This window comes from Sardina pilchardus, chromosome 5, assembly GCF_963854185.1.
Source record: "Sardina pilchardus chromosome 5, fSarPil1.1, whole genome shotgun sequence".
Taxonomy (NCBI): Eukaryota; Metazoa; Chordata; class Actinopteri; order Clupeiformes; family Clupeidae; genus Sardina; species Sardina pilchardus.
This window is the reverse complement of record NC_084998.1, coordinates 23,892,162-23,907,367: the sequence shown is the minus strand read 5'-3', so window position 1 is coordinate 23,907,367 and position 15,206 is coordinate 23,892,162. Positions and strand designations below refer to the sequence as shown.

Here is a 15,206-nt window from a genome sequence, read left to right as displayed (position 1 = left end):
AACGCAGACGAGAGCGTTCAGGGACAATTAAAAACAGTGTGTCTGGCACCCAGTTCCATTCCCCAAAGTCACAGTGAGGACAAACAGTCCTCAGCTCCACCGCCAGCCCAAGGAAACCTCTTCATCTTCAGGCCATTCTGCGTCTGCTGCCAACACCGTTTGTTTTTTTACTCTTCTGCAAAGAAAGAACGAAACACAAACACACACACACACACACATTCACACACAACATACATCATAAGTTATGCAAATGAATGCAGACGCTTCTCATAAAGACGGCATTGATGGAGCCAAAAGCTTGCCGAGTGCGTCTCGTCGTTGCTCTCAGCAGACGCGCCCGACGGATCCACCGGCAAGTGCGCTGCTTAATTACAACTTCATTAGCATCTCACACGCGCCGGCTGACGCACTCGCCCGACTTACAAGTCTCCACATCCCGCAGAAAACTCCCAAACCGCCGTCTGCCACCCACACCCACACACACAAGCACACACACACACACACACACACACACACACACACACACACACACACACACACACACCGCACTGCCACCGAACCACCCTGACCAACCAACCAGCTAATCAACCACCATGCTGCCCCCCCCCCCAGTCCACCCTCCCCAGTCCACCCCATCCTGGTCCCCCTTTGTTCCCCTTCTAATGAGTCCCAGGGGAAGCGTCACACATTGATTTAAATATATCTGTTCCTGGCTCTTCATTGGATGTCAGGGCCGCCACTCAGGGAAACGTGGGGAGGCCAGAGTCAGACAGCCCTCGCTCGTCAGGCTTCTCCTTCCGTGCTTCACCGTCTTCTTCACTGTTATAGACACACAGGGGGTGGGGGGTTTGTGTCAGTAAGATGCTAGAGGTAGCAGGCGTTTTCTTTTTATGGCGCCTCTCTTATATTTAATGCTACATCGTAAAAACACAAATGTAAGTCCAAAGTGCATATTCATCGGCGTGGGGTGCTCCAAAGCTGTTTTGGTAGCTGGCCTGCAGTAAGTTGCTTGCTGCGCTCGGAATCCTAATGCACTGCTGTGAGCAGGGCACATTTAGCAAAATGTGTTATCTGTTGTGTCTTGAGGTGTTTTCAAAAAGTGGGTATTAGAGCACAGGGTTCCTGTGGAATAAACACAATACATTCAGTGCATCACTATGCTGGAATAATGATACAACTCTTTACGGTCTCACCACTGGCTTACTGGAAGTACAATGGCTGTACATGGTGGGTTGGGTTTGGTTGGGTAGTAATATAGTGGTCCTGTTTTGTTGTTAATATTCCTTTGAAAGTGTAAACAATCATATAAGGTCAATATGCTTCGTCCCAAGAACACAGAAAAAAACAGTCACTTTTAAGGCATGCATAGTCATACTAGACGCAAGACAATTTCATACACACTGTCATCTCTCTCTCTCTCTCTCTCTCTCTCTCTCACACACACACACACACACTCACACACACACACACACACACACACACACACACACTCACACACACACACACACACACACACACACACACACACTCACTCACTCACTCACTCATTCTCTCTCTCGTAGATACTTGAGACATTTCCCTTAGGAATTTATTAGAGGTTTCAGATTTTAGGGAAAGAAATATTTTAGATAGGTGAACTGATCAAATATGGAATGTTTTAGTTAGCTTGTGTTAGTTTATCTCTGTGTGATTTTGTGTATGCTAACGTGTGTGTGTGTGTGTGTGTGTGTGTGTGTGTGTGTGTGTGTGTGCGTGTGTGTGTGTGTGCACGCGCACACACCCACCCTTCCCCTGAGGCTTTCTTCACGCACTCATTCCAGGGGACAAATCCATCAGCGGGCAGTAATGTTGTCCTCTCTGCGGCGTGATTGATGCGGTGAGATGGGCGTTAGAATGGCTTGCTCCTTCATATACCCTCTGCGATAACAATCTCGCAGCACAGATCTGACAATGCTGGGGAGGGGCAGAGACAAGGGGAGGGGAGGAGATCCAGTCCTCAAGCAACGTATCGATCCGCTAGAGTTGCCAGGCGCAGGCCTCCCGCCTCTTGTTTAATATTACCTTCTATTCACCGATTTGTAAAGATTTCTTCATTTATGTGGGTTTCTTGTTTCGCCTTGGTTGGATCAATGTGGAACACATTTTAGAAGCAAGGTAGTTGGGGTGTGTGTGTGTGGGGGACACACACACACACGCTAGAACTCAATTCTGTTCCAGCAGAACCAGAGAGCCACATCCTTTATCAGTCTTCTTCATCTATCACCGAGGGGATGAAGTGAATGCAGCATCAACACTTTCTTCCTGTGGTTTCTGTGAGAGAGAGAGAGAGAGAGAGAGAGAGAGAGAGAGAGAGAGAGAGAGAGAGAGAGAGAGAGAGAGAGAGAGAGAGAGAGAGAGAGAGAAACAAAGCAGGCTTTGCAGCAGGAGGTAAATTTACAACAGGCAGCACGCAGCACTTTAGCAATAATGAACCATTTTACTGTTTTTTTTTTTCTTTTTCAACAATTTGTTGCAAAGAACTTAATGCAACATATGGGACCGAAATGGCAATGCCAAAGAGCCGGCAAATGATGTAAAACGAAAGATGAAGAGTGTGTAGAATAGTTTTGTTGTTGCTGTTTTCACTCGATAGTTCACATTGTTCTGAAATGACATCTGAGGTGTCTGGAGAATGGCAAGGTCTTTGGCGCACCAGGTGAGGAATGATAGCAGCCTGTGGTCCGTTCCCCTGGCTCGATGTGTTTTCGAGGTGTTTTGAGCCCCCAACGTCGTCTTCCAGCGCTGCCACTGTTGACTTAAACGCACTTAATCCTACCCCTAACCCTAACCTTAACCCATGGCTAACCCGAGCGCCTTCCAGGCAGCGCTGCCTTGAAGACAACGTTGGGGGGCTCAAAACACCAAGAAACATTCCCCTCTGTGTTTCCTTTGATAGTTAGGACCGGAGGGACGCTAGAGTCTGGTGAAGTACGTTTCAGAGTTTTCTTCTGGAGTTTCAGCAACAAAATTTCAAAAATTCAAAAATGCAAAAAAGACTTGATTTGCTACTTTGAAGTATTTCATAGCTAGCTCGCTAACTACCCACCGCAACACCTCACAGCAAGACAGCGTAACCTACATTTTTTGGCCCATGTAGCTTCTGAAACATGCTCAGCAGGAAAACTCAATATGTCATAAGAGCTTATTTTCAGTCCTCCAACTTCTGGGTTTGCTCTTCTGTTTTTGCTGTAGTATATTTATCCTCTGCTGTATTCTACAGCACAGTCTTTCTGACAGCCTCTTCCCATCCAGGCATCTCTAGCTGAGAGACCCCAACAAAAACACAGATAGCACAACCAAAATCTGCACTCTTCCTCCTCTCTAACTTTTATTCTTTCATTCCTTGATCCTTAGAATAATATTCCTAAAGCGAAAATAAAAATCAAGTTGAAAGCAAATTGCCTGAAAATATGTTGCCCTCTTCAAAGTCAAAGACACACTGAAGTTCACTGAAGTAGTACTTCTATCATTTGTATCTGTCCTTCTCTCCATCTTCTTCCTTGACTGATCTGGTGTCTATTCCGTGAGTGAGTATAGAGTTTAGCAGAGGTGGAAAAGTGAGTGAGAGTGAAAGTCTAATCATGTATTAGTTCTACCTGAGCACTTAACGCAGGTGAAGTTGGTTGAAGTGAATGGTTGGCACAGATATGTGGTAGGACTTTTACTTTTACTGGACTTTCCTGCCTCTGGAGTTTAGGCTGCTCCGGTCAGCAATATGTTGGAAACAGACTGACAGTGTTAATCCTGGGTTGGTAATGACAGATAGGAATGCCTTTCTTGTACAGGGATTTTGTAATGCCTGACTGCTGCAGGTGATGGCATTCTTACAGTAATTCTGTGGTTACTGTATGTCTGAGGATATTCCCTATTTGTTTGATTTGGGCTCCCTCAAGCCATAAGGAATTGCATATGTTGATTAAGGGTCTTTGAAGCTGTGTTGTTTTCTTGGCACTATGTCAACTGTACTGGTGTACTATATTAGTCGTATTTTTACTACTAGAATTTATTTATTATTCATGACACTTTTAGGAGACCATACTTTCCATGAGGCAATTGCTCCCAAACAAGATCATTCAACAATAGTTGATTGCACAGAAACGTACCACCAACTGTGTGAGATTCTCTAACGACCTCTTACAAGATGGACAGTTTCTGCTCTGACAATGGATTCTATTGGACCTGCAGAATAGCCCTCTTACCAGCTGTCTCCTTGAAAATGGAGGTTGTTGACAAAAGTGTTGGTTTTGACCTGTAAAAATCAGTGGGTCCATGGTGCATGGTCAGAGAGGAGCTGTCTTGTATTGAGCAGTATTGACTCAAAGAACGGACCTCTTTGGATCACCATTGATTTAAGCAGTGAGAGAGGTTTTTAGGTTTCATCATGCTTCACTTCGCTGGTTGTTCCAGTGGGGGCCTATCTTTCTTTTTGCTGTGAACATCAGCTACCATCTAAAGCTATAACAATAAATTGAATGAACTGTTTAAGCCAAAGCTATAGCACTCCCCAAATCTCAGAAGGCAGTCTGGAAAGTCACTCGGCAGGAAGTGCCAGACAAACCCCTGATGAGATTAAGTGTCATCGCTACCAGAGTTGAAAAAGGCACCGTCATAGACCCTCATGTTTCACCACACAAGCCTTTGTGACACACGCACACACACAGACACACAGACACACAGACACACACACACAGACACACACAGACACACACACACACACACACACACACACACACACACACACACACACACACATGCACACGCACACGCACAAACACACACACACACACACACACACATGATGTCAGACTTCAGGTTACTGACCAAAGGCCCAAATCAACAGTTTTGGCATATTCTATTCCCCTTGGCAACCAGCTTGTACACTTGCATAACTACGGGGTCACTTTGTGACAAATTTGCGTCCCCATCTATAAATGACAGATTAGAATAGAGAAACACCTTCTTATTTTAAAATAGACTCACATCACCCCAATCCAGACAGGACCTTTAATGAAGACATACAGGAGTCATCAGTGCAATTCATCCTCATCCACCATTACATTTCAAGCCCCTGTCTTGTGAACAGGAGTCATTTATTAGTAATTATGGCTGCCCTCCCTGTGTTTTTAATTCACATCGCCAAGGGAACCGATTAAGTAGCACAGGAGACGCATGGCCTCAGAAGCGCTAGTCAAAGTTGAGACGTTTATTTATAGTCATGTGTTTAATATGTGCCGCAGCGTGCTTGATGTAGCGAAGCTAAGACAAATTTATTCATTTTCTTTTGTTTCCCGTTGGGTGCTTTTGGTCTCTGGATACAGAAGCGAGATTGGGTCAGAGGCCTGACTTGCATACGTTGGATTGTGTAGCTTGTGTTCGCTCTTAACGTGGCCGTCTCGATTCGGAGTGGCTGTTAAATGAATAAATTGTCACAGTGATGGCTCTGAATCCATAAGCGCGGCTCTCTTCTGTAGCGGGGCCCACCGGTTCGCTATCGGAAATCTTCGGATAATCAGACTGAATCCTCTACGCATATGGTGTTTTTTTTCCCCTTTCATTCATTTGCCAAGAGGTGAATTGCGCTCGGTCTGAAACTAAAGAGCAGTTTCATATCCCGGCAACCCACGGGAGCCCGAGCCACAGCTGGCCTTGATGTGATATGCTCAGCGGGATGGGTGGGGGGGGTTGGTGGGTGGGGCGTGAGATTTGATTGTTGCCGTAGCAGAGGTCGAACGGCTGGAGTCAGGGGTGTGATGGGGGCGGGTGGAGGAGGAGGAGGTGGAGGAGGAGGAGGAGGAGGAGGAGGGAGGGCAACACAGCAGAGGATGATGCAGCAGAAATAAGAAATGCAAATCAACATGGCTGCCGCTCCGCTCGTCTCGTCTGTCAACAGGACGCCCTGAAGATGAGTACATGACACGCTGGTCACCAGTCAGCACATTTGGGACTATTAATTACCGTTGTGTCAATACCTCATTTGGAGTGCTGGCTGTGCCACTTGTCAAGCCCTGAGAATGCCCACATATTTCCTCCCAGCTTCAGACAGGCAAACACAATCTATGGGCTTGAGCGAGACGCCTGCGTTTGAGTGTGTGGTATTTTCATGTACTCTGTTCTATTAAATATTTGACAAGTGCGTTTTGAAGGTAGGCAGAACCGTGAACTAATGTTATAACATTCAACAAGGAAATGGTTCCCTTCACAGACTTCTCTACACTACAGTCAGCACACAGCTTGAAAAATGCAGGCAGCGAAAGCCGTACAGTTCCCACAAAGAGGGCGCAGATGGTGAGGAGAATGTAACAACAGGCCTGTCATTAAACACCACCAACATGAATGCTAATATTCTCACACGCCGAACTGCCAATTTATTCAAATTTCGGCTTTTAAATATTAATTTTCCTGCAGGAACATTTCACCGTGAACATCTCTTTCCGGCTGGCATCTTTATTGCATCATGGTCTCTTTTCCTATCAGCTTTTACCAGGAACATTTCGTTTTACTCGGCTATTTCTCAGCTAATGCTGGAAATGAATATCCATTTAAGTGTTTTACTAGTCAGTAGATTTAACTCTTTTAAGTGTGTCTTGGACACAGGGCGCCATGTTGTGTGTGTGTGTGTGTGTGTGTGTGTGTGTGTGTGTGTGTGTGTGTATGTGTGTGCCCGTGTTTGTTAAGACTTCCTGCGTCAGTGTAGGCCAGACCGAGGCACCGGCAGCGTAAGATAGATGACAATGAGGAGGGCCTTATTTGCTTTTGCTGCGCGTGGCTTGTCCATCTTGGCCAAGCAGCCTCGTCGCGTCCTGGCGCCGTATGACAGAAATCAATCTGGAGGGTGATTGTCCGCACAGGCCCCCCCGACGGGCCCCGCGGAGGGCAGGTGATGTATTGATAAGGTTGGAGTGGACAGGAGATGGATGGGTGGGGGGAGGCGGGGTGTGACAGACCAATGACACGGACGGAGGGCAGGGCACGATGACAGAGGAGGGGTCTGAGAAGTGTGCGTGTGTGTGTGTGTGTGTGTGTGAGAGAGAGAGAGAGAGAGAGAGAGAGAGAGAGAGAGAGAGAGAGTGTGTCTATGGTTGTGTGTTTGTGTGTGTGGGGGGGGTTGTGTGTGGGAGTGTCTGTGTGTGTGAGAGTGTGTGCGTGTGTGTGTGTGTGTGTGTGTGTGTGTGTGTGTGTGTGTGTGTGCGTGTGCGTGCGTGCGTGTGTGTGTGTGTGTGAGTGTGTATGCGTGTCTGTGTGTATGTGTGTCTGTGTGTGTGGTGTGTGTGTGTGTGTGTGTGTGTCTGTGTGTGTCTGTGTGTGTGTGTGTGTGTGTGTGTGTGTGTGTGTGTGTGTGTGTGTGTGTGAGTGAGTGAGAAGGGTTGAGGAGAGAGGCATGGGCTATGGGAGCAGACAGAAGGACAGCATCTGTCAGCAAGGCCAGAACACTCTGTCTCTGACACATTGGAGGGATGAAGATGGGCGTGTGTGTAGGTGAGTGTGTGTGCCTCTGGTTGTGTGTTGCTAGGTGAGTGTGTGTGTCTGGGTGTGTGTTTGTGTGTTTGTGAGTGTGTGTGTCTGGGTGTGTGTGTGTTTGTGAGTGTGTGTGTGTGCGTTTGCAGAAAGAGATCACAGTGAAGGCACGCAGGGAGCGACCCCCATGGAGGTGACAGGCAGGGGGCTGAGCATGACATTATCTCCCCAGCATGGCAACCAGGACTGACAGGACTCAGACAGAGCCATCAGCAAGCACACACACACACACACACACACACACACACACACACATATATATATATACAGTATATATATACACATACACACACACACACACACACACACACACACAAATGAGCATCCCAAGCATGTTCTCCTCCAGCTAAACCAACACAGACAGCTACCTCCGCTAGATCATGTATCAACACCAGGTAGCACACACACGCGCACACACACACACACACACACACACACAGGCGCCTGCCCGCGCACGCACGCACACACACACACACACAGACACAGACACACGTTAGAATACACAAAATAACACAGACACACACACAAGCACCAACACAAACACACAGACACATATACACAGACACTCGGACGAACACACACACACACACACACATACACATATATATATACACACACACACACACACACACACACACACACACACACTAGACTGCATACTACAGAGGATTATTTCACTGGCATTTGGAGAAAAGGATGGCTGTATCATCTAAAAGCAAACAGAGAGTGCCTCAGCCAAATGCCAGCAGTGGTAGCAGTATTGCAGCGAGTGACTCCCCGAGCCCTCCTGGTGGATTGGGTCTGGGCCCTGAACAAACTGCGCTGGTTCTGCTGATCCGATTGGGCCGGGAGACAGAGTGCCCTCAGACAGGTGTGTTTGAGGAGGGTTAGAGGGAGAGACCCTGAGCATCCCAGATGGACACAGCAGTCAGTCTCAGGGTTCTTCTCAAAACGCGTTGTTGTCAATCCTCCCTTCCTTCCTCCCTCCCTTCCATCCATCCTTCCCTCTAATTAGAACAATTAACACATGAAGGGAATGAGGAAGGAAGACTACAAGGATGGAGAGATCAAGGACAGACAGGCATGAGAAATGAGATGCTTGCTGTGTCCCTGTCAGTGTTTGCTATTTAGCTCTGTCGCTGTCTTGCGGCGCATGCTGTTCAGCTGTCTTCAGCCACCCTCTCCACCCAAACCCTCTTGTCTAAATCCTTTTTCAAGCACACCTGGGCTTCTTCTCATTTCTTTTGGTTGTCAATCTTCTCTTCCTTTATTCTTTACTTCCTTCCTTCCTTCCTTCCTTCCTTCCTTCCTTCCTTCCTTCCTGTCTTATGTCCTAGCCCCTCCCCCTGAACAAAACATGAAGAAAACAAGTAAGGAATGCATTGAGGAGGGAGAAATCAAGAACAGGCAAACAAGACAAATGAGATGTCCTGCTCACGCATGCATCAATTTCAAGAGACGTCGGTTACTGATGACATGGCAGCATTTCCTCTTTGAATCAACAGACCCGGTGTTCTACAGCCAAATGAATTAAGGACTAAGATCAATCATTGAAACGTTCATTAGCCTATAAGGATTGAGATGGACATCACGGTAATCGTAAGGTGGTTATTGGGCTGAATTAGGGCCTGGGGGCGGCTGCTGGGGCGATTTAGTGCTTGTAAAATGCCCTGTGTGTTACTGTAATAAAGATGCGAATGACGTCGGGTGCTTTTCTGCTTGGAGTTGAACTTTGTTTCAGCAACAAAAGCGCAATGCGCAGCAGGCACACAGAACGCGAGAGGCGCCCGGTGTGCAAAAGCAGCAGGCAAAAGAGGTACCGGCGATACAAGACGACGGCGAAAACAGCGTCCTGTCAGATTGCACCCTTCAGGGGGGCTGCTGATAGGCTCAGTCAGGTGAGAAAGGAGGGAAACATGGAGAAAAACAGCATTACTCTTGGGTCCCTCACAGAGACACATCACAAAAGCATTCCAGTGTTTTAGCTATTCATTTGGCGGATGCTTTTTAGCCAAACAGATCAATTGATACAGGGCCAGCTTCCCTGGAGGTTAAGTGCCTTGCTCAAGGGCACGATGGTGGCAGCCAGGAATCGAACCCAGAACCGTTCAGTCTTCTGAATGCTAGCCCAGCTATTAGTGTGTCTCCCCTTTCAGTGCAATTGTGTCAAATGCAGAACAAAGTGGTTGAGTTTGGTTGTTGCCATACCATAGGACACTTAGATTGGCTAATGCATGAGTTGGGCTTGGATTTGCCTGTTGGCAGATCATTGCTTCTCATTAGAGTGGATGTCTGTCACATTGTCTCAGACTATTCTCATTGTATCGGGCCAGAGGGGGTGAGAGGGTCATTTCCATGTTTAGTTTAGGCTATCATAACTCTGCCAAATCGCTTGCAGATTACTGAGTGAACACACACACACACACACACACACACACACACACACACACACACACACACACAGCAATCAGCCCATCGTTAAACCTGTAAAAGTGATGATGACCTGACCAAGGAATCAGACATTTGCATGTCCATTTTTTAAGATTCACAGTGTGTCTTGCCTTGTACAAATAAACACACACACACACACACACACACATACTCACACACGCACAAACACTGCAGGCACACGCTCACCACGCCAAGGCACACAAACATAATCACTCAAAGAGAAGCGCTAGCCTGCGAGCGGTTAGCGCTAACTATGGTACTGATGATAACCACGGAGATCCGGGATGCGCAGCCCAGCCTCCACCCGCACAATGCCACCACCCTCTGGGAGAGGCCATGTAATTATCAATGCGGCAGATCCCGGCGTAAGTGGATCCATCATGGCTGTTATTACCTACATCCCATAGCCGGGCCCCGGGGACCAAAGGAGAAGGGAGAGGAAAAAACAAGCTCATCTCCTAATGGGAAATGCAACACCAACATCTGGAACAGTGATAAGGCTTTGATAAGTCAACACTATAGCAGGCATATACAGTATGTTCTCACACCTAGTGTGTGTGTGTGTGTGTGTGTGTGTGCGTGTGAGTGTGTGTGTGTGTGTGTGTGTGAAGAAGAGGGGCTTCCCTTGAGCCATAACAGCAAATGAAACAAAACGGGCAATGTGTCATCCAATCACCAAAGGTGGTGTCCTTTGCTGTGGAAATTCCACCAAGACAGCAACAACAACAAGGTCTCCCTCCATAACTGTGAAGCCAGGCAATAATATCTCTCCCCGCTGGTCTCGCGCGTCCCTTTAGTGCCTGCGACAGCTGGCTGCGGCTCCACCAGCCGCGTTTGGAAAACATGGCTGTACCGCATGCAGCGCCGTGCTTGTCCTGTCCTCTCAGGAAAGCGCCATGCCATCATTACGCATTTTTCCCGGAGCGGAAATCAACAAGACAGGCCATTTAACCTCACTAGGGGGAGAGAACATTTTTTTTTTTTTTTCCCCTTCTTTACCTCGCGGTGAAGTTCCCCACACCACGGGGGTGTTTGTCAGGCCAGCTCTGGGTGCCTTTTTCCTGTTAATTCCGTTTAGACAGGAAAATTGGCTACTAGCGGATTTAGCTCTTGTCGAGTCAGGGCCTATTTTTCAAAACACCAATTATGGAGCGGCGGCTCATCGATCAAAGGTCCCTTTTGAGAGTGAGTGACACAAATGAATTCAGGAGACTTCTGTGGCGTGTTCCGAAAGCATCTGTCGCCAGTTCCTCTCCCCGGAACACCTCTATAGAGACGTTAGAACCCGCTTCTTTGGCCATTAGTATAAAGAACCTGAGATGAGCAGATTCTCTCATTTTTGGTCCTATACTTACTTACTTATCATTCAGACAAATGCTAGGCTGTGAGAACGAATCATTCGCTCTCCTTACTCTGTGCCTGGTCAGTCATTAGTTTCTGAGTGTCCTCATTGATTTGCCAGACATTGTGTGTCGACGAATCCCTCTCTCAAATACCATCTGGCGGTGCTGTTCAAGGCCAGTTTAGCAATCTATCCAGCCGCCCCTGGCTTGTCTCTGCATGCGCAATGAACAGTTGGCGAAAGAAGCAGAGAGGAGAGAAGGTGTAAGTGAGGCTGAGGGAAGCCTACTGAGAAATGAAGGAGCCCATCCGAGAGCTTATAGCCGCATTTCAAAAGGATTCTTGGCTTTAGCCTTCTTACCCCTGAATGGGTGATAAATTCAACAGTATCCTCATTTAATTATGGATGAATGTTTGATGAAAAATGAATCAACTTTTGGACCACCACACTAGAAGTGAAGAGGTGTCTGTTTTTCCGGCTCCAATTTATAGCGCAGACAGTGCACGTACAAAACTGCCTCGATTTGATTCATGATTTGTGATATGTATCTGAAATCTTTCAAAATAATGAAAAATAAACAGACATAGAGCACTATATGAACAAAAGATAAGTCACTAAAAGAAAGAAAGACAAAAGGAATAAATAAATAAAACATCCTGATTAGGTTAGGGTAGATTCCAATGGAATACAAGTTGTACAGTGTGCTTCAATGAAACCCAAATACAATGGAGTTTCTCAGGGCCCTCATTTCATTGACAAACAATGGGCAAGAAGTCTGTGTGCATGAACTGAAGTCATTGCATGGTGCGTCCGTGGGAGCATCACACTGACTCACCCTCAGGACCGTGATCATGGTATTTTGCCAAGTTATTAAAATTACCTTTCGTTTGTGTGTGCGGCGGACTTTTTCCTTCATGGCTTGTTGCTCTGCTCGTTGGCAGTTGCCCGTCAATGAAATTAGGGCCCTTGGCGTCGTTGCCTCTCGCTTGGCTCCGCACGCCGCCCGTAATGAAGCCTGGCGCTCAGCTGTATCTCTCTGCCTACATTTGAACTTTACAGCACTTCATTTGCTGGCTCTTAATCTGGCCTAGGTAAGGTAACCATCCGTGAGACCTAGTAAACGGTGCGGTAAACAAGGAGCGTAAAGAGCAAGGGAAACGCCGCTAATGGAGAATGTCTCCCCTGAGTGGCGTAATAACTTCCCCCCTTTTAAAGGGGATCGGATGCTGGGGCTGAACCAAGCCCTTTTAATCAATAGCTGGAGAGAAAGGGACTCCCTTTACTGTTAGCAATATCAAAACAACAGCCGATAAGGAGGAATGAACGGGACAAGTATGGCTAATAACACATAATTAATTATTGATCATGGGGCTGGTAGAGTTTTATTCTGCTCATGAATGGAGGATTGGAGACTGGCTGTGTTTTGCTCTCCGGATTTTAAGACTTTTGCTTCATAAGTTCATAAGAGTCTCTCTCATTTTAGAATACGCTTTGAAAAAAGGTGCTACATAGAGCACAAAAATGGTTCTATTGCATGCTTTATATATGGCACCCACGAAAGGTTCTTAACAGAATTTTGAAGAGTTCGTCAAAGGAACCCCTAAGGGTTCTTTAAAGCCTGCATGGTTCTATATAGCACCCCAAGAACCCTTTCTAAGTGTTCTGTGTGTAAGATGCTGTGTGTCTGTTATTGAATTCAGACTTGAGGTTTGTTCTATTCTGAGGTAGACAGAGCTTCCTCTGGGCTTAAATAATGAGACAAGGTCTTACGCTTATGCTCCATTAAATGTGAAGTTGCCTTTCGCTTTATCTGGCCAGAAGTTGTGTTGGTCTTTTCCAATCTATTTGCAGCTTGAGTCAGTGGATTCACTCGCAGTCAAGCTCATCGAGTTCCTTACCAACAGGTCTTAGCCAAATGCATAGTGAGAACCTGGCAATTACCCACAAACACATGTAATTAGTGCTAAGTGCCTCTGACTGGGACTAATAGGCAGAGAGAAAGAGGGACAGTTGCTCTGCAAGCAAAATCTGACATACACAAAGACATTTGCATAATGACATGCAAATGAACAAAAGTAAGACAATTATAAACTGCCAAGGGTCAGAGGAGAGTAGAAATGCCCAGACAAGGACTTTTGAGTTTGTTTTACACAAAATATAAGGTTCCCATGTTGCTATTTAACAGAAATGAACAGGAGCATCTAATTCCCTCCAGACTGAGTATATATATTTATATGTACTGTATATATGCGTATACCTGTTTACATAGTATATCATCCACAGGTATTTTGCTGATATGTGTGTAATTCATTTTAATGTGTCATTAATTGTGATATCATCTTGGGCTGTTGGCTTCAAGAAGGCTAATCGTGGGGAGAAGGGACTTGTTTAGGGGGCATGCTGAAGACATGTTCAGCTGTTTCATACACGGCAACACCTGTGTTTGCCAAAGCTCTCTTGAGCCTCATTATTTCATGCTTTATTTCTCATTTCTCTCTCTCTCTCTCTCTCTCTCTCTCTCTGTAACAAGCACACACAGACACAACTGTACACACACTGTACACTTGCACAGCCTCATCCACTCCCTTTCATCTCTCTCTCTCTCTCCCTCTTTCTCTCTCTTCTCTGTGCTCCTTTACTCTCCTCTCATCTGCATCTCTGTCTTTCTCCATCAATCTCAGTCTCTCTTTAATCTCTGCCTCTCACCCCTCCCCCCACCCTCCCACCCACCCACATCCTGTACACTTACCTAATCCCTCTCTCTCTCTCTCTCTCTCTCTCTCTCTCTCTCCCTCTCTCTCTCTTCCAGGTGGTCTGTCCCGGTGGTCCTCCCCCCTGTGCGACTGCTGCTGCAAGAACCACAAGGGCGACGGCGAGGGCGAGAGCGGCACCTCCTGCAACGAGCTCTCCACCTCCAGCTCCGAGAGCCAGTCGGAGGCCAGCTCGCCGCAGGGCACTGTCATCTGCGGGCCCGTGAGCCGGGGCGGAGGAGTCGGCGGCGGCGGCGGAGGAGGAGGAGGAGGAGGAGGCCCGCCGCCCAAGCACCAGGGGCCTCCGTCGCAGCAGCACCACCACCCCCACGCGCACCCCCACGCGCACCCGCACCACCACGTCCAGACGCTGGACCGGCCCATGAAGAAGGGCCCCGTGGCCATGCTCCAGCAGTCGGAGCCGCGGCGCAAGAGCGACCTGATGCGCACGCTGACGGCCAGCTCGCGGGACACCTCCTCGTCCGCCACCACCAGCAGCAAGAAGCGCGCCGCCAAGGAGGCCAAGATGACCATCGAGGAGGAGCTGGAGAAGTGCATCGACGACTTCCACAAGATCAAGATCCCCGAGCGCTTCCCCGAGCGGAAGTACAACTGGCAGGCCGACCTGCTGCGCAAGTACCGCCTCTGAAGAGGGCGCCGTGGAGCTGGAGAGGGGTGGCAGCGGTAGGGAGGGGTTAAAGAAGAAATGAAGATTTAAAAAGAAAAGAAAAAGTGAACGAATACTTCAAACTCCTGAGCACTTAAAACTGAACTGTATGTACCGTATGTATGTGTGTGTGTATGTATGTATGTACGTACGTATGTTGGGTAAACATTACTACTGCCTCAGAATGTCTTTGTCCCAATTTGCGGTCGGTCAGGCGAAGGTTGTTGGGGGGAAATCAAAACAAAACAAAAAAACGCTGATAAACACAGACATCCTTTCATCGTGAGCAGGATGCGCCGTGGGGAGGAGGAGACAGGCATTTGTTGTTGTTTTTTTAAGCTTCATAGCATCTGAATTTTTTGTTTTTCTGTTGTTGCCGTTGTTGATGTTGCAATGACACTCATGAACGCATATGTGTGTGTGTGTGTGTGTGTGTGTGTGT

The 15,206-nt window shown here is 47.3% G+C and overlaps 1 protein-coding gene across 1 annotated transcript in view; it reads left to right on the top strand.

The window, feature by feature from the left end:
- kctd16b (potassium channel tetramerization domain containing 16b) overlaps positions 1-14,885 on the top strand; it is a 51,477-nt gene extending 36,592 nt beyond the window's left edge. Inside the window, exons 2-3 of the mRNA XM_062537445.1 lie at positions 14,157-14,334; positions 14,455-14,885. Coding sequence (XP_062393429.1) covers positions 14,157-14,334; positions 14,455-14,746 — 470 coding nt within the window. The 3' untranslated portion in view covers positions 14,747-14,885. The remainder of the gene's footprint in view (positions 1-14,156; positions 14,335-14,454) is intronic.
- The last annotated feature ends 321 nt before the right edge of the window (positions 14,886-15,206 follow it).